The sequence below is a fragment of the Lutra lutra genome, chromosome 11 (assembly GCF_902655055.1).
Source record: "Lutra lutra chromosome 11, mLutLut1.2, whole genome shotgun sequence".
Classification (NCBI taxonomy): Eukaryota; Metazoa; Chordata; class Mammalia; order Carnivora; family Mustelidae; genus Lutra; species Lutra lutra.
The window spans coordinates 84550984-84577524 of record NC_062288.1 but is presented as its reverse complement, the minus strand read 5'-3'; the positions used below and the strand labels follow the sequence as shown (position 1 = coordinate 84577524).

General features: G+C 42.2%; 1 protein-coding gene across 2 annotated transcripts in view; it reads right to left on the bottom strand.

Moving 5' to 3' along the window:
* Positions 1-26541, bottom strand: part of SND1 (staphylococcal nuclease and tudor domain containing 1) — a 422576-nt gene that overhangs the window by 347010 nt on the left and 49025 nt on the right. For both annotated transcript variants that reach the window (XM_047695928.1, XM_047695929.1), the window contains exons 9-10: positions 25675-25765; positions 13248-13361 (exon numbers count right to left, since the gene is read on the bottom strand). In XM_047695928.1, coding sequence (XP_047551884.1) covers positions 13248-13361; positions 25675-25765 — 205 coding nt within the window. The remainder of the gene's footprint in view (positions 1-13247; positions 13362-25674; positions 25766-26541) is intronic.

Here is a 26541-nt window from a genome sequence, read left to right as displayed (position 1 = left end):
GGGGGAAGAAAAGCTCATACAGGAAACAGCAGAGATGTTACTGTGTCTAAGTCTGGCTCCCGGAAGAAAAATGATACTCTCGAGCCCAAACTCCTGGACAGCCAGCCCTGGTAAAGCCCCACCTTCCTACTGCTAGGAACAACAATCAAGAACAGTAGCCTCAAGTGGAAGTACAATGGAAACACCTGGCAACTGTGAAAAATGAACTATCAGGCTCTAACCACAGAGATCCAAACACAAGTAGCTTCTAAAGCACACCCTAAGAAAAACTGACTTTGCTTCTTCTCTAGGAGAAATGCTCTTACCTGAATTACACTGTCAGAATCAGAGAGGCACGTACCTTTGTATCTGATCTAGGGCTGGGGGTTGGCATTGGTGGGGGTGGGGAGGAAGGGAACCCAGGAGGAGAAGGGCAGTGGCAGGACCGGACAAACACTGCAAGTTGGCTCTTTAATCAAAAAATATGGCATCAACAGGGATCCACTTACTCTCTGTCCTTGGAACAGTCCTGTGCAAACCCAGAAAGCCAGAGCTCATTTGTAGCAAATGAGAAGCAACAGTATTAGCAGCCATATTTGCAGTGAATCTCAGTCAACAATCAAACGATTTGCCCCTTGTAGGACTTCCTATTAGGGGATACCTTTGAATCACACACACAAGCGTCATTTGCCTACCAGGGAAGCAGAGAGAGGCAGAAGAGAGATGTGCCTGGGTTAAACAGTCACCAGAAAGAGTGAAGAGCCCCTACTCCCCAGCTTCTGAACTCGAGTCACTTCAGTATCACCACAATGCTGTAAGATCTACAGCATGAGGATGGGAGAGTCAAAAACCACTTCCTTACATTGTACATTCTCAAGTCTTCTACTGCATTAAGCTCTCTGACCCCTACTACTGTGCGGGGCTCTACATCCCGGGGTTAGCCATGGCAGGCGATTATGAGATTATGAGAAAAGACACAATCACTGTGGAGTTAGGATGAAAGAAAAAAAGGGAAATAAAACTATTTTTTTCTTAATTCTCTACCCCCTCTCATTACTCCTGCCCACCACCCAAGATACTAAAAATGAGGAGCAACCTAGAGAGAGGGAAAGGTGTTAAGATGACAGTGAAACAGGGAGCAAGAAAGCAGCTGGGGAAAGTATCTGAAGCCACAATTGTCTAAGGCCTGTTTTCTCCCACAGGCAGCATGGAAGAAGTGGAGCTCTGAAACCTTCCACCACTAGTTAGTTATAAACAGCAAGGACAACAGTGACATCACAAATGACAAAGATTCCCTCCATGACCAAACTCTCCTCAGGCTCCTCTTAACTCCCTTCTCAACTAGGCCCTGACTTCTGGGCACAATGTTTATCTCTGCCTTGTCCAATTCTGCCAAAAATCCTGCTAAAAGTCAGCTTGGCCTAAATTCCCCACCCTTGGTATCTGATTACTCTTGATATCTGGTTGGGTTCCTCAACCTTCAGCACTCCCACCCCGCATCCTGCTCCTTGATTATAAATTCCCACTTGTCTTTGCTATACTCAGAGTCCAAGCTCTCTCCCTCCACTTCAAAACCCCACTGTGGATCCCTACACCTGTCACAGTGGTGACAGAACAGGTGTACCTTACTGCTCTTTAGCAAGTGTCATACATAATTTTAGCACAAGCCAAAAGAAGGAAAACCTGCCCGACTGCAAGCATACTGCACAGGTTCAAGCACTCATCTAAAGGCAAAGACTCGTCCGCAATGAGTGAGGCACCTTCTTCCAATGAACATCAGCTAGATTTAGAGATTTTGCCAACAAAGGTATAAACTTATGTAATTCTAGGAGTGGAAGGATACTGGCCTGGCTTAAACTGAACAAATGTAGTTTTCTAGAACATAAAAATTGCATTTAATAAGGAGCTTAAATGTGGTTATCCAAGAAAACTAGAGCAATCCAGTTTGGTTGATGTCAATGTCGTTAGTGAATTCAGGTTAAAGGTGCCACTCCTGGGGGCGCCTGGGTGGCTCAGTCAGCTAAGTGTCCAACTCTGGGTTTCAGCTCAGGTCATGATCTCACGGTCATGAGATCAAGCCCCAGACTGGGGTTCAAGCTCTGTGCGAGTCTACTGAAGATTCTCTCCCTCTCCCCTCAGCTCACACACACGAGCACATTCCAAATAAAATCTTTTTTAAAAAATTGAAAAAAAAAAAAAAAAAGGTTCTATTTCCAGCTAAACCCAAAGCAAGGCAGCTAAAGGGCACAGTGAACAGTGAACTTCAACAACACTATGCATTCGTTTGTAGACTCACAGAGCATCCAAAACATAGCACAGAAAATTTCAGAGCAATATTCAAGACCAGAGGGATGCAGGGTACAGCCACAAGCTCTTTGTAAGGTGTGCAGTAACAGGTAACAGAATGACCAAACCACATGTGCCAAAGTGACTTCATTCAAACCAAAGTTACAGACTCCCTGTGTGTACTTCAGGAGAGGGGTAGGAGAGGAGAATGGGAGGAACCACAGTGGGGGATGGGGGAGATAACTGAAAGAGACCCAAATGAAAACTGAAGGAGCAGAAGCACAAATCACTCCTACCATGCAGATACTTTAGAAATACTTTCAAGTCAAAACGCAAAAGCAAACAAAGAACAGGCAGCAGGCTGTATTAAAATTTTTGAGAACCCGGAGATGGGGAAGATACTGTGCCTGAGGGGAAAGGGGCAGCATCAGGCCACAAGTCTCTGGGGCACCCAGCTCTAAGGTGGGCACAGCAGCAAGGAGAGAGTATGTTTCCACCAGAACACATTCAATTACATTCCAGGACAGAGATCTTAAACACCACCAGCTTCTGCCCTCAGAATTCATTTCTCACTGGGTAATGAGGGTAAGAGATGAAAGGCTGTAGGATTTTTACGCTGAATTTTCAGTTTGTCAGGTTCCATCCATCCACCAGGTCAGATATCTGGGACTAATCTGTATCTTTTAGGATAGAGACATCTCTCTCTAACAGAGCTCCAATGACTATTCTCTACCTGCTGTGTCTTATGGATGTCTAATAATAACATGGATAATAACATTTCCACTGTGGAAAACACAAGTACGGAGGTTCCTCCAAAAATTAAAAATAGAATTGTCATATGATCCAGTAATTACACTACTGGGTATTTACCCAAAGAGAACGAAAACACTAATTCAAAAATATATATGCACCCCTATGTTTACTGCAGCATTATCTGCAGTAGCCAAGATATGGAAGCACCCCAAGTGTCCATCTACGGATGAATAAAGTGGCAATATACATACAAACAATGGACTATTACTCAGCCATAAGAATGAAATCTTGCCATTTGCAACAACACGGATAGAGCTAGAGAGTGTAATGCTAAGTGAAGTAAGCCACTCAGAGAAAGATTCATACCATATGATCTCACTCATATGTGGAATTTAAAAAACCGAAGAACAAAGAAAAAGAACAAAAACCACCACAACAGACTCTTCAATACAGAGAACAAAGTGGTAGTTGCCAGAGGGAGGCGGGTGGGGGAATGGGAGAAAGAGATGATGGGGATTAAGGACATACTTATCTTGATGAGCACTGAGCAATGTATAGAACTACTCAGTCATGACAGTGTACACCTGAAACTATGTTAATTAGACTTGAATTTAAAAAAAAAAAAAACAACATGGAGCCCAAATGCTGGTACAAACTGGAGCAGCTTAATGGTTTCTCAATTGGGAAGCTGACATTTTTCTGAACTCGGCTATTACTGAGTCCAAGCACCTCCAGAAGAACTAGAACTTGGTACGCAAACATAAAGTGTCTAGACTGGAAGAACCATTCACTGCCCCGACAGTAGACTGGATGGGGGTGAGGGAAGGGTGTGAAGCCAAAAAGCTTTAACGGTGAGGAGGCAGCACCACAAGGGAATCTGCAGAGGACAGAGCCTGGCCCAAGTGGAGGGAGGAACCCGGGATGTTTTCCAGAGAAAAATGCTGAGCTGTTAGTTTAATACACATGGAAAGGAACAGCAAAGGACTGAGATGACTTTTTTTACCTCTACAAGAAGTTAAGAAATAAACAAACTGTTTTGAGTGATGTCAAGTCTCCCTCTTCTTAAAGTACAAACGGGCTTAAAACTCCTGACTATCCCAATGGCCAAAACCAGCAACTGGAGCCGCCTGCCAATTCCCCCGTGTGGGACACAGTGTGCGCACTCACAGCAGCTGTGCTAAGAGGGAAAAGTGGTAAAAGAAAGAGGGTCCAATAAGAATAGGGTGGACCACACAGCCTGCACCCCCCACCCCACCACCCCCCTCCAGGGACCAGCCTCCAGCCAGAGCCTGAGGGGGCAGGCAGGCTGCAAAGGGAACCCTGGGCATTCGGCACCTCAGCAGCCCTTCTGCAGAGATCCGGCAGATCCACCTACAGCTTCTGCACCGCAGTGTTTCTAAAACAAGCCCCTCCAGCTGGATAAGCAGATGCTAAAGGCAGCTCCATATGAATAAGAATGTGGCTTTCTCCTAATTCCAGACCACCTTATAAAAGACAACTGCACATAAAAAAAAGTCAAGCCTTCCTACTAGCCTCCCTAGTAATGATGAGAAAAATATTCTAAGAATGGTAGAGCTACAGGTTCAGAGTCAAGTGTCGGTGTATTCTGCCCATCCCCCAGTCCCAAATTATGAACAAGGAGTAAATGACAGCCAGTGAGAATGAAATGAACCATCACCCAACAAACACTGAGTATCAACTATGTGTTAGGAAGGGAGTGAGCAATAAATGTGAAGAAATGAGGAATCTACCTGACCCAGAAAAACCTAACTTGGGTAAGGATGTGGGGTGGGAAGGGATGGAGGGTTAAAGAAGGGTAAAAGCATTTTCTAGCAGAAACTAGAGGGGTGCCCGGGAAGCTCGGTCATTAAGCATCTGCTTTGGCTCAGGTCATGATCCCAGGTCCCTGGGATCCAGCCCTGCATCGGGCTCCCTGCTCATCGGGAGGCTGCTTCTCTCTCTCCCACCACCTCCCCTGCCCCCGTTTGTGTTCCCTCTCTTGCTGTATCTTTCTCTGTCAAATAGATAAAATCTTAAAAATAAGTAAATAAATAAATAATAAAGCAGAAACTAGAAACTACAGGCATCCATTATGTGGGTTATGTAAAAATCAGGACAGAAGAAGGACCCAAATCCTGGTATCAATGTCTGAACCCAAAGATGCAGCAGATGCCCACATAAAGAAGATATTCTGCTCAGCCTCATGAAGGACCCAATACAGTGAAATAAGGATGAACGAGAGCATATCAACTGACTCCTCTCTCTACAGAGATCCTCCTGTCAAACAGTAGTGCGCCACAGAGGCCACCAACACAACACTGAACCAGGCAAAGGCATTTGCAGCCCAAACCAGCCTGCTCTCACACTAGATGGTGAAATGAAGGCCTATGAAATGTGAACAACCCATAAAGTGGCCAGAGATTTTCAAAGAAGGGCCGAAATAGAAAGTGACATCCAAAATATGCCTAAGCAATAGACCTGTCATTTACTAGGAAAAAAAAGCAAGCATCTGTGTCCTTCAGCTTCCCCTTCTAGTCTCCGTCCTGAAAAGCCTTTTCCAAAGCAGTGACATGAGATGATGCTTCTTCCTCCATAATCTATCATCCAGTCCGAAGTCCACCCTGTGATCACAACACACTCCAACTGGTCAGGATTCGAGATTTGGTTTCTAAAATTATGAACACTTTCCTAATAAAAATGACTTCCCAGATCCATAGCACCTATTATACATGAGGATCTTAAACGTTTGGTTATTGAACCGAATCAAATTTTCCCAGTAAAAAGCTAATTAGCCCACCAAGGAATGAAACCTACAGCCCTGGCGGCAGAAGTAGAAAACACTGATGACTGCATTAAACTTGCCTTGAATATAAATGTTATGCAAATAAAAGGGGGGGGGTAATTTATCTAAACACAGTGTAGGTAGCTCTGCAATCAGTATCTCATAAATAAAAAGAGAAAGATGAAGGGAAAGCTCTCTAATTGATTTTAAAATTAGTTCCAAGCAAAGAAATAATCTGACAGCCAACAAGGTCGACAACAGTAAAAAAATATATAGCCCTTGGGGAAAAAGCGCACCTAAAAACTCCAATGAATCAAGACACCTGGACTGCCATGAAGGAGATATTTGGGAAAGCCTAAATAAGAGTAGAAAGTCAACTGGGGACTGAATGCAACATTACTTAAAATCCTGAAATTAACCCCTCTGGTGGACTGAACCCAATCCATATTCTGCTAATGGAATGTCATTATGAGGAAAACCAGCGCCCAGAGAGGTGCAGGACTACACTGAAACTTGGGAGTGGGGAAGAGGAAGCACCTAAAGAAAAGGAAGCCATGTGTGACCTGGCCATCAAAACAAACAATCCAATTAGGAAGGAGGAAAAAAAACAAACAAACCAGGAGTGCAAACACCCCCTCTCAGAACCTTTCAACACCAGGACACACTCCTCAAGTTGGAATAACTACCAGCAGCAGTCAAGGAGACGAGCAATGGATAGGGTAAAAATGCAATCTATGCAGAAAAAGCAACCTATGTATTAGGTCTTAAACCTCAGCACATATTTTGATGTAAACATTTATTAAATGCCTACTGTATTCACAGCACTCTCCAAGATTCCAGAAGAGAGGGGATATGAAGCTAAGAAAACCATTTCCGCTCCAGCCCCTAGTGGAGTTTAGGCTTCATAATGGAAAGCAGGCTGGACATCAATAAACAGGACAGGATGATACAGAGAAGGGAAAGACTATGTGTATGGAAATCTCTGGCCTAAAGGAGCTTTCAAGAATCAGGGTAAGAAAGACCATTACCTCCGCACAGCAGCTATGGTAAATGGTCACAGAACAGTAAATATGATGGTGCTGTCAACTCTGGAAACAACAGAGAATTACTGCAGCTCACAGAACTGAAAAGAGCCAAGAAATATGAACACACCAGCACTTGGAAGATTTAGATAAATTGAAAATATAGAACTGTGTAATAGTGATGATTAAATGAAGAGAGAAGAAAGAGAAGAAGATGGACTGAAAGAGGTAAATGCATATGGTTAGGGGAAGGATGAAGCACCAGGCCCCAGGAGATTGTTAAAATCCCACAAAAATTATTGGAAGGGGATAGGCAAAATCATGAGAAAGGGGATACATTAACTAAAGGAAACAAAAGAAAATATAATTTGTAATAGGGAGAAGAAAGTACATCAAAGGGAAACAGAGAGGCAGTTGCTGGCTTTTCCCAGCTATAATTCACTTACAAAGATCAGTGGAACATATATTTTAAGGAACCCTGCTATCTACCCAGATACCAAATGTCTTGACCTCACAAAGAGTCAGGCTTGCCCCCCAGTGCCCTCACCAGCAGAGGAACAGGAATTAATCTTTTGAAAATGACAGAGTACGTACATCCTGAATCTTAAATAGATGAGCTAAGACCCACCCACAGTCTCAGAATGGTAATTTTTTTCAGTCCTCTAACAAAGGAGGTTTCAAGAGTTCTTCTCAAAAATGCCCAGATCAAACAAATCGGAAACTGGTACAGAATGCCTCTGCCAGTGCTCTGACATATTCTACGTCTTTTGATCACATTGCTGCAGTCCCCAAGTCTCTCCATTGGAAACCAGTGAAATGCTATATCCATTTCAAAGAGCTTTTGCTTTTCTCCAAGATCCTTAATGCCAAGCTGGAATCCCGCTCTAATTTGCTATTTGCCTTATGCTCCCACTCCCAAGCCCAAGATCACAGTCAGTGGGTTTATTGGTTTGCCCTGGCTTCACTTGGGGACTGCGGCCCCACAGCTCTCTGTGGTATGCTTCTCAGTGGCAGCGTCGTCTGCTTTAGGGTCCACAGGGACCAGTCATCTTGCTTTCAGAAATCTCAACTGAAGGGAATAGGTTGAGAACCACTTTTAATCGTGTCTAAATGGCAAAGCACCCTGGGGCCCTGTACAACAAATGGAGTTATTAGCACCCGAAACTGCCCTGCCTCTGAGAAAAAGCCCTTAGGAATCCCAGGGCATCACTAACGGGTCCACCTGCAGCTTGTCTGCCATGACTGCCTACTGAGAAGGCCCTGTGGGGTCGGGCCTGGGAAACAAACACCTCCCAAGAAAGGCAGCAAGGACCCTGGGAGATGAGGCAGATTACAGCTGGAACAAAACAGATCCTCTGGTGCCCACACCTGAATATCCAGAGGCCTGCTGTGAAAGAACATTCGTGTGTCGAGGAAGTTCCACAGGGAGGAGGGTGAAAGACAGGGAGATGGAATCAAATACAAGCTCAAAGCCTAGGGCTGTGAGGTCCAGGAAAGGATCCACCTTCAGGTTTCCAGACTTCCCAGAGGCCTAGGCAGAAGGGGTTGTGTGTGTGAGTATGGGTGTGTGTGTGCATATGCGCTCGCCCATGTGCATGCAGCCACACACGTGAGAGGTAGAGAAGGCAAGTGGTGGTGGGGATGGCGAGGAGGGGAGGGAGGAAAAAAGAAGCTCTATGGATAAGGGAGTTTGAGGAAGAAGGCCCTGCAACTGAAAGCAAACTTTCCATGCTTAACACCCAGGAGTTGGATAAATTCTATACCTTTTTCACGGTAAATTCCAGCTCTTTATCTTTGCCCACTACAACAGCACTGTACACGCCAAACCGACTTCATGGAAGAATAAGTCAGTCTCTCCATCAGATCCCAGAGGGGCTATATATCCTTTGTCATTAACACTCCAAGTGTGACACGAAGCCACAGCAGCCCTAGACATTCAGAGCACTAGGTTTCTCCGTCTCAGATCAAAGCCAGACACTCTCTGGGAAGTTCTAAGATTGCACAATGTGTTGTCTCCTCTTAGGCAGTAGCTCAGAAAAGCCACAGCCTTTCTCCAATATTTAGCACTTGTTTCTTCATGGCAAACAAACCAGTTGTAGTTACAAGAATGGTTTTTAGGGGCGCCTGGGTGGCTCAGCGGGTTAAGCCGCTGCCTTCGGCTCAGGTCATGATCTCAGGGTCCTGGGATCGAGCCCCGCATCGGGCTGGGATCGAGCCCCGCATCGGGCTCTCTGCTCAGTGGGGAGCCTGCTTCTTCCTCTCTCTCTGCCTGCCTCTCTGCCTACTTGTGATCTCTCTCTGTCAAATGAATAAATAAAATCTTTGAGGAAAAAAAAAAAAAGAATGGTTTTTAATATTCCTTACTATGTACCAACCAGAGTCCAAGGAGATGCCTGCTTTCCTGGTCATTACATACATATAGCTATGGCTTCACTGAGATTCCCCAGGTGATTTTTATTCCTATACCCATACTGTAGATCTCTGATAACTTTAAGGTAAGCAGAGAGTAGAGTCCTGGGGAATTCTTTAAGTAGAAAGGCAAACACTCTGAATCCTCCTGTATAGAGATTGCTAAAGCAACATCCCAAGTTCTCCTTTAGTACTCCATTCACCCCCAGGTCCCTGGTCAGCTGGGGCTTAGCAAAAGAAAGAGGAGAATCCTTCTTGCAGATGAGTTTTCATCTAGCATGATCTTCTCTTATAAATGCAAATCACTTTCATGTTTTGTAAATGCAAGCCACCAACACAAGAGTACTCAAATCCAAACATGCCATTCCCTAGTTTAAAATTCTTCACACAAAAATCTAAAAGTATGGCACACATTTCAGCATGTGGCCTCTGCCCAACTCCCAAGACCATTTCTTACTACTCCCTACCATTAACTTCCCTCTATTCCAGACATAGAAAATACCTCCAAGTCTCTCTCTTTATCAGTATCCTGAGCTGTTCATAGGACATACACAATCTGGCCCTGCCCCCATTTTGACCCACGCAGGCATCATACCACTCATGCACTATCCACAGTGGCCATTCATTACCTCTTCCCAAATTCGCCCAACTTTTGTAATTACTGCTGTCTCATTTGTAAACTGTCTTCTCCCCACATTTTACCAAGCTCAGTCCTAGTCACCCTTGAGGCTTTCCATTTCACTTCCTCCAAGAAGCCTTCCCAGATTATACATTCTTATAAACTCTAAACTTTTCTTTAATAACCCTTCACATAAATGAAATTACTTGTGTATTTCCCCTACTAGGTTCTAAAGTTCCATAATGATGATTCCCTGAAAGTTTATTCCCTGTTGCATCACCAGCATAGTATCTGGTGCAGAGCAGATATCCCGTAAATACTTACCAAGGATGACAAACCCAAACCCATTCATTTTAATTTCTACACTTGATCTTAGCCAAAAGGCCAAGAAGCAATTTATTCATTTTAAGTTCTAAACCGATGCTGTCCACTACAGAAGTCATGACAAACAAGCGGCTGTTCAGCTCTAGAACAAACTGAAAGGTGTCCCAAGTATAAACACCAGATTTCAAAGACTTGGTAAAAATCAAATCAAGTAAAACATCTTATTAACTTTTTACATTCATTTAATATTGAAATGAGTGGCGCCTGGTTGGCTCAGTCAGTTGAGCGTCCAGTTCGTGATCTGGGTTTAGGATCTCTGGATTGAGAGATTGAGCCCTGCTTCAGGCTCCTAGCTTAGTGGGGAATTGGCCTGAGATTCTCTCCCTCTCCCCTTAACCTTGTCCCTGCCTGTGCTGGAGCATAAGCAGGCACACTCTCTCTCTAAAAGAAATATATCTCTTTTTTTTAAAAAATGTTGAAATGATACCATTTTGGATACATTAGGTAAAATAAAATGTATTAAAAATGATGTTTTCAATATAACTACTAGGCAATTTTAAATAACAAATATAGTTCATATTTGTGGCTTGCATTATAGATCTATGGAGCACCGTTGGTCTAGAAGTACCCTTTCAGGGCACCTGGGTGGCTCAGTGGGTTAAAGTCTCTGCCTTCTGCTCAGGTCACGAACCCAGGGTCCTGGGATCAAGCCCCGAATCGGGCTCTCTGCTCAGCGGGGAGCCTGCTTCCCTCTCTCTCTCTGCCTGCCTCTCTTCCTACCTGTGATCTGTCTCTCTGTCAAATAAATAAATAAATAAAATCTTTAAAAAAAAAAAAAAAGAAGTACCCCTCTTCCACCTGCCAACTTCTCATCACTGAACACTCAAGAGGTATACTAGTTGCTCCTAGGGAGACGTCTCTTGAGTGCCCACTGTAACTGGGTCCTTCACAGCACCCTCCACCATTGTACTCAAAGTACATCATGTTAAGTTATATTACATTACATCTTACATGACTGCCTCATTAAAATCTTTCAAAGGAATTTAAGAAAAAAAAAAAAAAATTACTCGGGGCGCCTGGGTGGCTCAGTGGGTTAAGCCGCTGCCTTCGGCTCAGGTCATGATCTCGGAGTCCTGGGATCGAGCCCCGCATCGGGCTCTCTGCTCGGCAGGGAGCCTGCTTCCTCCTCTCTCTCTGCCTGCCTCTCTGCCTGCTTGTGATCTCTCTGTCAAATAAATAAATTAAATCTTTAAAAAAAAAAAATAAAAAAAAAATAAAAAAAAAATTACTCACTTCACCTAAGCCATATATCATAGGCTCTTGCAGCTAAGCCTTACTTCAAACTTTCTTAAAATGAAGTTAAGATCTCAGAAGTGAACAGAAGTTAAAAATAAAATAAAAAATAAGAGACAACCTACTTTGGTAAAGAACAAGGAATTCCATAAACAGGATCCTGCCTAAACTTGGGAATATATTCTAACAACTTCCCACTATCTACTAGGCTAAGGGGAAATCCAACCATTACCTCGTGAGGAGAAAAATTCTTAGCAGTAGTTCCTACCACTCCTGAAAACCTGCTATTCACCCTACCTAAGCTACAGCATCCCCACCCTCCTCAAAAACTGCTTGAAATTCAGCTACATAGTCTACATTAACATAATGCTTTGGCCAATGATGCAGGCACAAAAATTAACGTTCAAGAATTTCAAAGTTGTGGTTGCTGTGGGAACCTTAATTCCAACTGCATGGCACAGATGCGAATCGTGGAGTACTCCCAATACTGATAAAATTGGAGATGTCTATTTACTCTGTGCAATGAGGCACAGCTACAGTTACTGAGAGAACCTTATTTTGGCATGTCTAGGCTTTCATGCATTTAAATTCTCAACCTTACCACAATACCATTTGCCGCATTAAACTGCCTCCTCTGTCGGGGGGAGAAAAAGAGAATGAACTGATTGGCCAGACATTCAAAGAATCCATCCTGTATATGTTTCTTATACACGATCTGATTCAAAAGACAATCATGATATTTTTATTTTACTCTTACGGGCTGTCTGTAAACTCTTATGCAAATGAAAACAGGGCATGAATTTCAACTCGTAAACGCACCAAGACACGTATACGTGCAAAACATCAGAAAAGCAAATATCCTGTCTTTAGAACTACAAAAGGGATAAATTACAGCATGAAGGACTCATGTGAACCACGCTGTGCTTAATTCCTGAAAACCAGCCAAACACCCGTCTGTGGCACTGGCTCTCACAGTGGACCCAGTTCTACAACCAGTTCCACCCTGTAGGGATCAGAGGGTAAAAAAATAAGAGTTGGAAAGAAGTCTGGTAAAAGCAAGATATAACCAAACGAATTCAAGAAAAATTTTAATCCCTATCTCCAACCTCTCATAACAATGGAAAGGACGAGAAAATTTAAAACAAAACGGCCTGCAACTACGAACTCCCAGTTTTGATTCTAAGCATTCTCAAAATTCTCAAAATTGGGATATACCCCCAATCATATGCATTGGTTAGACAAGCAACTTTGCTGCCAAAAGATCCAACAAATAGCATAAAACAATGTAACTAATAATTACCCTTACCACTTGCAACAGATAAGCAAGGGACCCCAGAGAATATGTATACCAAGATTCATTTCTTCCTGGAATAAAACATATGGAACTTTCAAATCAAAATGACCAGGCCTTATAATCATGCACGTGAGATACAGATACTTCTCTCTTTATTCTCAGAGAAGTAAAATCTTATTAATAAATAAAACTTAACCGCTGTCCTTAACCACTGCCCATCTATCCCAGCCCTAACTCCTCTCAAACCCCTTAGGGAATAATGCCAGCAACGCCTGCCCAAGACGAAGCGGAGCAGTGAGTGTGGTTCAAGAGAAACTGACGCCTGCCCAACGACAGTCAGGCTGCAGAGATTAGGAAGCAATACCCTAGAGATTTAAAATACTGTTTTTTAGCATTCTCACACCTATGTACCATGTTTAAGTAAGTACTCTCCAGCATCTTCCCTTCAGTTTTTATAAAGAGGCTCCACTGCCTCCCTATTCTCACCTGCGTGTTCTCCCCTTCCAGCCTCGGTGGCCGGATACTGGACAGGTGGATGGTCTTGTAGTCACCAGAGTTCAGTTTCACGACAATGGCATCTGCATTCAGCACCTGCATCACCTGTGGGCACAAGGCAAAAATGCTTAAACCTGATCCAATGGCCCAGACCTCCCAGCACACATGGTAAGGAGCAAGACCCACCACAGTCATAGGGAGAAAAGTCAGATCAACAGCCATTTGGGGGTAGATCCAGTATTATCCTTCACGGTGCAACGATGTTGGAGCAAACAGTGCTATAATTATTAGTCCCCAAAGACTTTGTTATGATTTCTCAATGAGGCAGCATAAAAATGATCTTTTTTATCTTTTGCCCTGACCAAAACTTGTGGTTAACTACAAAGCTTACTGGACATCTAGTCTCTATGTTATTCAAGATATTCCTTGAAACAGGTTCTAAACTAAAATCAAATCCCTAGCTCAGTGTGAATCTAGGAAAAGAGGCAAGGGCTGGATTAGAAGACATCAGCACCAAATGAGAACCAAAATAGGATGCCCCAAAAGAGAGCAGAAAAATCAAAGACAAGCGAAGGGCAAAAAGAGCTGTCATCACAATGTGGAAAAGGAAAGGCTCAGCTGTTAATCTCAGGGCAGAAACATTATATTGCTAAGATTACTTCAATTACTCTGAAAGCCAACTCTTCAGAGCACTACTATGGGCAACTTTGTTTTAGACCCCAATATCGGTAACATTGGAGCCCACTCTCAGCGAAAGAAGATTAACTTCCACTCTTGGGTAACCTACAAGGATATCTATTCAAAGGGCAAAAGCACAAATACTCCTCTGTGGAGGTTATTAGAACATTCCACCAATGCGTACAGAAGGAAAATGCACTGAAACTACCTAGGACCACATCGGGGTTATAACTAGAACCCATAATTCATCTAGCAGTCTACAATTCATTCGATTATATTCAGAGGCTATTATTACAAGGCTGTTTGGGTTTTGGTTTTTTGGTGTTTTTTTTTTTTTAAACAAGTAATACTTTTCTACAAGGTAGCTATTGACTACAAATCACCGTCACCATCCCCTTTGTCTGCAGAATCAAAACCAACTCTCCCAGGCTTCAATGAGGCCCCATCAGGAGCCAACAGGCAGCTGAACAAACTACAGGGTCAGCTGCCACAGTGAGGGCACACTCGCAAAATTCCCCTTCTCTTTCATGTGAGAAACAAAAGGAGCTAGACTCTTCTTTGCTCTGGTGAATATCATACTGATAAGTACCCTGTAAGAGCTGTCACTAACTATTTCCTGGAAGGCTTCACATCTTTTAAAACAGAATACACCCATTTACTTGCAGGCTCTTCCAAAAACGGCTATTCTCTACCTTTTCCAAAGAACCAGCCAACCACACACCAAAAAGAGTAAAGACTGATTGAAGCAACAATGTGAAGGATGAAAAAAAACCAAAAGCGAGTGAGAAATTATACGTGACAGGAAATAGCAGGAAAAAAGTGCCGTAAGAGAGAATGAATGAAAAAAGAACAAGGACAGTTGGAATCCAGCTGTAGTCCATAGAAGGCTAACTCTATGGCTGGCAGATGGGAAGATATCCCTGGGTTTTACCACCGTAAGTAATGGGAAGCAAGTGTAGGGAAAAACAGGCCAGTGACCAGAAGAGTAATGAAAGGTCTGAGAAAAAATGGTGTAGATGAGGAGAGCGGGTATTTTTAATTTTCAAATACATAACGTTAACCTGCAAACCTCAACATGGCAAAAGACCAGTCTCAAATAGCCATTGCCATTCTGCTTTAACCTTTATGACAGGTCTGAGAATAGCAAAAGCTAAACACTAAAATCCAAACAGCCAGAACCCAAAACTCACCTGGCCAGAAAAAACTGGTGAAGTCCAAGCGCAATCAAAACCAAGATCTGTGGTCACATGAGGACCACAAGGTCAGGGCTGGTTACCTGGGTATGGCTGGTAAGAAAGTCTACCAGACCCCCGAAAGCAAAGAATAATCACACAGAACTTAAAAACAGCCCAGAAGGTAGAGCCAAAACTACAGACTCACCGACTGAGAGAAAAGGAGTACATCTTGTTCCCATTACCACCTAGGCACATTAATGCCAAGCAAAAATGCCCACCACAGTGGCATCTTCCTCCTACTCCCTAAAGGTGTCAGTAGTGGCTTGGCCAACCTGAACAAAAAAGAAAGACCACAGCTAGTAATTTCTCTATCCTTCAAAATCCCACATTTGGGTAAAAGGAGAAGCATCATAAACTGGATACTAAACTTTCACAGGGTGACGTATCCATGATACAGGCTATTTTGCTATCCTTCCTTCCAATCAAAGAGAAGAAAAATTCCACAAAGTCATACCAAGCAAAACACCACTACAGCATATCAATACTGCTCCTCCCTCAAAGGACAAGACCATCATCTCGAATGTACACACCTCCCAGTATTTTGAAATCTCAGAGGTGGACAGAGCTATACATTCTTCTTACACCAAAACTAACTGTTATTAATTTATCAAGTGCCAAAAACATAGGGAAATTCCCATAATTGAGACATGAGAAATACCTAGATATTCTCCACTCCCTCGTCATGCTCAGAGAATAAAACCAGGGAAAGCACCGTAGTGCTCACACCTTCACCCCCTGATTATAGAATGTGAAGATCTGAGCATACCCCTGTGACAAGTTACTGGTATTCGTCACCCCTTAGAATGTGTTAGCAGCAGCAGCAAATGGATTCTTCGAGCTGTAAATTTCAGACCTCAGCAGCAGACTCTCTGCTCGGCATCTCCCTGATTAGAAACCTCCTCTTCAGGAACTGCACACTCTGACGCTGGCAACCTAACGAGGCTCGGCCTTCTGATGAAGAGGTGTATGGTGAGTGCGTGTGTGTGTGTCAACGTGTGCATGTAAGTGGGGTTTATGACTTTTTATTCCTCTCTAAATTGTGTCATTACTGTCCAGAGAACAAGCAGCTCCTGAGCAGAGACACGGAAGAAGCAATAAAATAGTGGTTATGGTCGCGTACTGTGCAATAAGTAAAATGCAGAGTGGATTACTGCTCAGAGCCTGCTCATCAACACCGTTGCAGACCACATTTCCAACCATGCTATTTCTTACGGTGCCCTCACCAGGGTAAGTCTCTATATGCCCACGTCACTCGCTCTCTCCGCAAGCTAACAGATGCCCTATACACACCTACCAAACAACACACTCCAGGAGATAACCTAAGGGACGGGGCTTCTGCACAGCAAAAGTCACTAGCTAGATTCACAATACAAGCCCTAATTCCAATTTCTCCATTTCCTGAAGCCCAACTGTAAAAGGAAAAATGAGTGCCTTAATGATGATAAGTGTAGGCTAAGGGCGCCACAAGTCAAGAGAAGTGCAGAGTTCTGTCAGGGGCAAGGGACATCCATTCCCAACTCTGGCCTGCTGCCACACTCCCCATCTGCAGAGCCCGTCCACAGTGCTCACTGGGAGGCCAAGGGCAGCTTCCTAAACCTCTGCAGCATATATAAAATGAGCAAAAAGAGCCATCAACAGTTTCCTGCACTAAGGAGATCCTCAGAATAGCTCCCCAGATGCAGCTACCAATACTCCCAAAGCTGCCTAAATTATCAGTGCTGGACAAAAATAAAAGGACCATCAGCACACTCAGGGCTTCTCTGGGTGCCACCGAGGAGTGCCCTTGATGGGGCCACTGGGAATGGGACACCAAATACCCTTATTACTGTCTGAAATCATGACACCCAGCTGCTTCTCCTGCTCCCTAAGGCTGTGTGCTAGGTCTCTTCTCCCCCAAGCTAACCATGGAAACACTACTGAAGCAGCACCGGAAGTGGGTAAAAAGGGAGTACACTGTAACTGTTACAACAATGGCCTGGAGCCACCCCCAGAAGGGTACCGCGGCCATCCTGTACCGCTGGCAAAAGACAAAGCCCAGCAATGTCTTGATGCACATAATTCCAGGCACCTTAGCATGAGTAAGCAGACTAGTTGGTAAGAAGTACTTGAAAAGAAACCAGGCATCAGATGAATCCGAACAGATGGGGCACCCTACAACAAACCCTACCAGCACTCTGCAAAACTGTCACAGTCATCAAAAGCAAAGAAAGTCCAAGAGACTACCACATCCAAAAGGAGCCTGACAAGACATGACAACTTAATTTAGTGTGCTATGGTGGATGAGATTCTGGAACAGAAAAACAGACTGGAGAAAAACTAAGGAAATCTGACTAAAGACTTCATTTGATAATAACATATCAATATTGGTACACTAATTATAATAAATGTACCATACCCATGTCAGGTTATAGAAAAACTAGGAGGGCAGTGGTAATGTGGGAACTCTGTACCATCTGCTCAATTTTTCTGTGAATCTAAAACTGTTCTAAAAAATAAAATCTCAATGGAAAAAAACAAGTAGGTATTTTTTTACGAATCTCTTCTAATTCAACTTTATATTCTTATCAGCAAATCAGTTTACTGCAACTTAAGCTACAAACCAAGTCTCGATCTCTTTTTGGTGCAGATGCCACCTTCCTAACCAAACCATCCCCAGAACTTCCTTTTCACCTGAAAGCCATAGGGCAGAAGTCCACGAAATAGCTAGTATTTTTTGTTTTTGTTCTCTCCACATTACCAAATGCAAATAAAATGTTAAGTCTAGATAAAGCCAAAAATATTAAAAAGGTGGCTTTTCTTAAAAACCATCTCCAAGAAGCATATGACAATGAACTCCATTCAGAGCTATGACTAGAAGCACAGCAAAAAATGATTAGGGCCAAACCAAGTCAGTCTTAGAATCCACTGCATGCATCCATGAAGAACTTCAACCTGACCTCCAAAACTGCACAAGACCACCAAGTCCCAACAGCTGACTACTTAGGGTAATCTTCTAGATAGCGCCCTAGATGGTAAGCTCCTTGAAAGCAGGAAGCACTTCTCATTCTTCCGTGCCTTCTCAAAGCAGAAGGGCTCTGCTTGTTTAGGCATCACTTGGTACTGAGAACCAAGCAAGAAGCCTCTAAGCAGGCAGGGCAGTGAGAAGACTGCACCTCCTGAAAACATGCTGTCACTCCCCAGCCCTCCCATCACCCCTGAGTGTTATTCAGGTCTGTAAAATCTGCAAGGCCCAAGAATCCAGCAGCAGGGACAGGGAAGCCAAGCCACGTGCTCAGGGGACCATATGGCTACAAACAGCACAGATCAGCTAAAACGCCACAGGGAAGGCAGGCAGGAAACTGGCAAGCCACGACAGGCACAAAAGTCTCAAGCAGGCTCAGCTAATTGCTGTGAAGTGAACATGCTTCTCTGCTAACCTGGAGAGACAAGGAGAGCCCCCCCTTGCATATCCTTCCTTAAGAAGTGCAACTGTTTAAGCAGAGGATGGAAAGCATTCTTTCAGCAGGCTTCATGTACCAAGGCAATACTCTGTTGGTTTCAAGTTGCTCAGAAGTGACACTCGTGGCCAGCACGTCTCATCCACAGCATCAGTTCCAGAAATCACCTACAGAGCCCAAGACGCACCCAGTTCAAGAGTTCGTAGGTTACCTTCTGCAGGCTTTTTCAAGCTGTTTAGCTGATCCCTGTACAATAGTTTCTAGGACACAGGGTAGGCGAGTGCTAAAGAGAGAGCCATTATTTGTTCCGGCCTTATAGTCCTATGAGCCTTGGAGCAGAATCCTTCAGTAAAAACTTGTAGGACTGTCAGATTAGGTTTGTGATGTCCTAGGGTACCTCAGAACCCTTTTAGGTTTCCTTGAAAAAGCAGCATTAGTATTTTTAAATTTTTTTAAAGATTTATTCATTTGAGAGAGAGAGAGAGAGAGAGAGGGAGCACAAGCAGGGGGAGAGGCAGACTCTACTGAGCTGGGAGCCAGATATGAGGCTTGATCCCAGAACCTAGATATCATGATCTGAGTCAAAGGCAGACGCTTAATCACATGAGCCACCCAGGCACCACAAAGGTAGGATTAGTATTCACAGACATTTTATATCAGGTAAAAGGATTACAAAATAGCAGTTGGGCTCTAGGTTATAAAAAGAAATGCAGATCATTTTTTTCCTTTTGGAGTAATGTGGATATCCCACGGTCTACAACAGGAGATAGCAAACTATGACCCAAGGGCGATCTAGCCCACTGCCTACTGTTGTGAATAAAGTTTTACTGGAACACAAGCATGCCTATTCATCTACATAATATCTACAGCGTATTTTCTTGCTATGGTAGCAGAGTCAAGTAGTTGCAACAGAGACACATGTCCCATAAAACATAATGTATTTACTATATGGTCCCTTAAGAAAAAGTGGGTCCACCTGTGTTCTGTAACATCTTAGAAAATGAACACACGTGGAACCACACATGGTTAATACTCCTAGAAAGCTATTTGGCAAATGTGCTCTCAAACATTCCTGTGGAAATAAATGCCGTTTACATAGAGATTTATGCCATTTTCTGAATAATGGAAAAATTATACACTATACGAATATCGACCTATTGGGGGCTGGTTACATAAATTATTCAGTCTTACAATGGAACATTATGAACAAACTAAAGAAAGCTCAAACATTGACTTTGGCACCCTCCTTAAATACCTTTAAACAAAAATAAATGGGTTTGGGCTGGGGGGATAAGTCCAATAGGATAAAGATAATGGAAGAGAAGAAAATGACAACAAAACACTGGAAGGTAGAAAGCAGATGGATGAGTGGTAACAGACTCCACAGAAGCTGAATCCTGGCTAGTGATAAGAAAACATAATAGCCAATCAGATTTATACTGCAAACTTCCTCCACCTGCCAAGACAAAGAAACTGTCAAATCAGGAATCTCAAGTGGAGATGAAAATGGGACCAAAACCTACAATTGGATTTCCAGATCTACACCATAAACCCCATATACAAGTTCACTGCTTTTAACCCAGTGTTGAAGACCTCATCCTTAAATAAGAGAGATAAGCAAGGATCACCAGCTATCTCATACCAAAAAAAAAAAAAAAAAAAAAAAGACCAAAATAACCAAAGAGAATTAAAAACAACTTGGGAAATACAGGGAAAAGAAATTTTTCAAAAAATTATAATTAATTCCTCTGAAAGCTAAGAGAAAATAGACACATAAATCAACAGAATGGAATAAAGAGCCCAGAAATAAACTCATGCTATATGGTCAATTAATCTACAACAAAGAAAGAAAGAATATACAATACAGAAAAGACAGTCTCTTCAGTAAATGGTGCTGGGAAAACTGGACGGTAGCATGCAAAAGAATGAAACCGAATCACTTTCTTACATCAGACACAAAAATAAACTAAAAATGGATTAAAGACCTAACTGTACGACCTGAAAGCATAAAACTTCTTAAAAAAAAAACATGGGCAGTAATCTCTTGGTCATCGACCTTAGCAATATTTTACTCTGGATCTGTGTCCTCAGGCAAGGGAAACAAGAGCAAAACATAAACTACTGGAACTACATCAAGCTAAAAAGCTTTTGGACAGCAAAGGAAATCATCAAAAATGAAAAGGCTACTGAACAGAAGATATTTGCAAATGAACTATCTGTTGATAAGGGGTTAATATCCAAAATATATAAAGAACTCAATAGAACAACACCAAAAAAATAATCTAATTTAAAAACAGACAGAGGACTTGGAACAGGCATTTCTCCAAAGAAGACATACAGATGGCCAACAGACATGAAAAGATGCTCAACCTCACTCATCACCAGGAAAATGCAAATCAAAACCGCAATGAGATATCGCCTCACACCTGTCAGAATGGCTAGTATCAAAAAGAAGAAGTGATGGTGACGATGCAGAGGAAAGGGAGCCCTCACGCATTAGTAGTGGGAATATAAATTGGTGCAGCCACTGCAGAAAACAGGATGGAGGTTCCAAAAAAAAGGCAGACAGACAGATCATACTCAAAGAAAACAAAAACACTAATTTGAAAAGATACATGCACCCCTATGTTTATTGCAGCTTTATAACAGCTAAGATACGGAAGCAACCTAACCACTGATAGATGAATGGATAAAGATGATGTGGTATGTACATACAGACACACACACACACACACACACACACACACACACACACACAGGAATATTACTCCACCTTAAAAAGTGAAATCATGCCATGTATAACAACATGGATGAACCTAGGGGATATCATACTAAGTGAAATAAGTCAGACAGAAAAAAACAAATACCAGAGGGTTTCACTTACACATGGAATCTTAAGAAAACAGAAAAACACAATGGGTGAACAAGCAACCAAATAAAATGAAAGACTCATAAATACAGAGGACAAGTTGGTGGTTGCTAGAAGGGGTGGGGGTTGAGGGAAATGGTGAAAGCAAAATAGGCAAAGAGGTTATAAAATAAATAATGAAGATGAAAAGTACAGCATAGGAAATATAGTCAATGATTACAAAATAGCTTCATATTACGATGAAGCTATTATGTAACTACTCTTATGGAAAGCACTATATAATGTACAGAATCATCAAATCACTATGTTATACACCTGAAACTAATATAATGCTACATGCCAACTACGTTTCAATAAAAATAAATAAAATAAACAGAGAACAACAACAACAGAAAGCAAGCTCTTAAAATACAGTATCAAAAATGAAATACTCAGTAGCAGGGCCAAAGGTAAATATTAAAAAATTTAGAAAGAACGAGAGAAAGATGATAAACAGGAGGGAAAAATTAGAAGACCAGTCAACAAAGTCAATCATCTGCTAGAAAACACCAGAGAAACTTGTTGGAAATCAATAACGAAAAATAGTTGAAGTTCCCAGACAAAAGAACTAAGAATTAAAAAGCATACTATGCTCCCACAGGGATAAACACAGTACTCCACTATGAAACTTCAGTATAAAAAAAGAGTATGTAAAGACTTCACAGAAAAAAAAAAAATTATATAAGGATGAGGAATCAGAATGGTATCAGACTTCTTAAAAAAAAAAAAAAAAAAAAAAAACTCCCAATAGCTAAATGACAGTGGAGCAATGCCTTCACAATTCTGAAGGAAAATAATTTCTAACATAAAAATTCTGTATTCAGCTAAACATTTGATCAAGTGTAATTACAAAATAGACATGAAAAGTCTCAAAACATTTACCTGCCAAGCACTCTTCCCAAGAAGCTAGAGAATGTGTGACACCGAAATAAAGTAGTAAATTATAAAGAAGTCATGGGATCCAGCAAACATAGCTCCAACCCAGAGTAAGGCAAAGAAAACCCCAGGAAAATGGTGAAGATATCCAAAGATGACAGCTCTATAACAATGAAAAAAGAAGAACAAAAGAACTAGTCCAGATTGGTACAGGTCACAAGGCTCCTGAAAAGTACTAATGAAAAAGATAAAAATAACAGGCTGAATCAATGTCTTAAGAAGAGATTTACAGAGGTAGACTCTGGGGGTCAAATTATTAAGTACATAAAAAATACACAAACTTTTAAAATTATTAAATCCAGGGTAAACAAAAAGTTCTGCAGGAAATGAAATGTAACCATAATATATCATATGGCTCAGTTGTAATTAGCATTTACAAAGTAAAGATTGGACAAGAATTAGGATACAGTCCTATTGGAAGGATTAGGGAAAAGTACACGCACACCCATGCGAATCCTCATCTTCCATGATATGCAGGAAAAGGGTCATACCTAACACTGGAAAGTTAAGAAAGAGTGATTAATCATTTTATTCAAAGATACAGATCAGCCAAGAATTGAAAATGGCTGCCTAAAGGGACCGGGAAAACGGACTAATACATTTAATATGCCCACAGAGTTCTTTAAATTTTTATGCATTAAAAAATAAAAACTTACCAACTTGAAAATTATACACAAAAGAATACAGCTCAGTACTACTCAAAAGTGGCTGCCAGTCTCCAAAGAGAGGAGCTTGTACCAGAACATAAATCAACTACATCACTGAGAACATTGCTGACGTTTTTTTCGGGAGCAAGATTTTCTTGATGAAAGAAGCAATGCCTTGATTTACATTCTGGCTCAAGCTCCTTACATTCTATCAAGGCACTCTGAGTAGGACTGGTAGAAATAAAGGGTCAGCACACTCTTCTGTACAGGGCCTGAGAGCAAGTATCTTTGGCTTTGCAGGCTATATAGTCTCTGTCACAACTACTCACCCCTGCCACTGTATCATAAAAACAGCTATAGACAACATGTAAACAAACAAAACCGTGGCCATGATCTAATTTATTCATGACACTGATATTTAAATGTCATATCATTTTCATGTAAAACCCATCTTTTTTCTATATAAAACCCACCCATACTTCACGGCCATACAAAACAAGTAGTGGGCCAGACTTGGGCCATGGGCCACAAGTCTGCCAACCCTGGGACAGACAGTATAATAAACTTTTTTTTAAAAAACGCTGTGTGACGGGCGCCTGGGTGGCTCAGTTGGTTAAGCGACTGCCTTCGGCTCAGGTCATGATCCTAGAGTCCCGGGATCGAGTCCCGCATCAGGCTCCCAGCTCCATGGGGAGTCTGCTTCTCCCTCTGACCTTCTCCTCGCTCATGCTCTCTCTCACTGTCTCTCTCTCAAATAAATAAAATGTTTAAAAAAAAAAAAAAAAACGCTGTGTGACAGTAGTTTCATCTAGTTTGAGAGTTTTTTCTTCTCCTTTTTATGCTTTTCTCCTATTTAAAAGAATAATAGTGATGCTGAAGAATATCTAAAACTCAGGAAATTTTAAAACCACTTATCTACCTACAAATACATCTCTCTCTCTGCTCTCTGAGCAGGCCTACATCCAAATGACCTAAATTTATATTAAAGATACTACAGGAAAAAGGCTATTCCCCATAATCCTTAGATGGTTTTTAGAGGCAATTTCCTCTATTCCACCATTTTAACAAACAGAACTTCATCATGAAAAAAAGCCTCACTCTGTTTTAAAACACAACACACATATCCTGGAACCCTAGATTTAAAGAGGAAATGTGCCAGCTCTTTTCTAGTTATCAGTGAAGTCATATTTAAGAAAAATACAAACTACAGACTCAATCATCTAATCTTTTGAATTTCTTCCTTCAGCAATGCATTAGAGTTCCCCCAATGACCAAAGGCTCAAAATCCTCCAAAATCTTCTGGGTTTCTCTATAAACTCAGTTTCAACTGGAAGGGGCCAGGAGGGACAATACAAGATAACAGGACCCCCCTAAGCCTCATCTACATCACTAATATCACAGCCTCTCAAAGTGATGGTGAAAACCGGAAGGCCTGACTCCTTTGTTTAGTGAATGATTATCCTTTCACTGTGTGGCTATAGTCTTAGAACAGAAGAGATACAGGAAACATATGCAGAAGCAAGTAAGTTCCAGTTAGGTAGAACAACTGTGCCCAAGTTTCCAAACTAGTATGGTCCTCACACAGAAAGGAAGCAAGGTTTCATTCTGATCTGTACCAAGACTTGGAAGGATGGGGAGAATCCTGCATGGGGGAGAATCCTGCAGGGGGGATAATCCAACCAGGGACTATTCCCACTAATGTCCACTAAAGACCCAATTATGGCTAACTTGGCAGCTGCTTGGAGACGGACCACCTACTACAAGAGGGAAAGAAGACACTTGAGTACTCTGTGACTTATTGTCTTGGGCACCATAAAAAAGAAAGAAGAAAATTCAGACAATTCCTCAGAGATTGTTAAAATTTTTACCAGTCTAAAAGAAACCGATCCATGATTTTTTCAGGCTGTCAGTGCCACCTAGTGGCTTCCCATCTTAAACTCATATGGGCCAGCCACCTCTAAGTGGATAGATATGTTAATTAACCTATAAAAAAAACAAAGCTTCTAGCATCTCTTCCCAAAAGTAAAAACAGACTGGAAAACATCACAGCATTTTGCGAAAAGTGAGGAAAACTGGTCTACCACTCAAAATACCAAACCCACCAACTAAGAAGAAATACAGCGTGTTGCTGGACCCAAATAGTCTATTCAACAGTACTGGTTCCTGTCAAAGGAATCCATCCTGGGACACTTCAGGAGAGCTCTGAGAAAAACACATCACATGAGAAAAAACTCAAAACCATGAGAGGCCCCAAACAGAAAGAAGTTTGAGTTCACATACACTCTGACATGGGAATCGAAGAAAAAGCCATTTATCAGGCAGACAGAAGTCCTAAAATAGTCCACAACTTTAATCACGAACTCTAAATGAAGTTACACAAATGTATGACAAGAAAGCTCTTACAGTTTCTAAGTCCCCTGCGATAAACACACACACACATGCAATCACTGCACACGCATGCAAACCCCAGTAGCTTAAAACAGAAACGCTTCAGCTCTGGGTTGATTGTTCAGATCTTTGTATTAGCACTAGCTGACAATGTCCACCAGGCATCTTAAGATGCCAAGAATGACTCACCTTGGCAACAAACTGCTTGTCCTTTTGGTCCAAATTAGCAGTGGGAGCCACATAGTCTCTCCATATTCTCAGCCTGCGTTCCTTGGCAAACCTGGCAACGAAAACAAGGATGCAAATCATTCAGACAGAATAGGTCAGCAAATGGAATCCACCATCACCATTGGGGCAAACAGTACAGAATCCTACTCTACCTCAGAAACAAGACACCCAAGAGAAAGGCCACCTGTGAAACCAGAACAAAGTGTGAAAGACACAGGAAAGAGTGTACAGGAACTGAACTGTCCAACAAAGATATAGACCATACACCCTTGGCTGGCAGACCGGGGTCTAGGTGTGCACTTTTTCAAGCCCAGACAGTAGACTTGTAGCTCGTTAGCTTATCCAGTCTCTCCTGAGGGACTACTAAATGCCAGGCGCTGGAATGACAGACGCAGAGCAACTGCTCTCTGAAGTGGGAGGAACACCCACATCTAAACAAACAAATACATTTTTAAAAAAACACAGGCCTGCTCAATTTCCATTTGAATATCAAACAAAAAAAGATTATCAGCTAACCAAATCTTTTTTTTTTTTTAAGATTATTTATTTATTTATTTATTTGACAGAGAGAGATCACAAGTAGACAGAGAGGCAGGCAGAGAGACGGAGGGAAGCAGGCTCCCCGCTGAGCAGAGAGCCCGATGTGGGACTCGATCCCAGGACCCTGAGATCATGACCTGAGCCGAAGGCAGCGGCTTAAACCACTGAGCCACCCAGGCGCCCCAGCTAACCAAATCTTATGTGAAAAACAAGAACACAATGGTCTCTGTAGTGCATCTAAAGAAGAAGAAAAGGGACAAAAATCCAGTAGAAGTTCACTTACAAAAG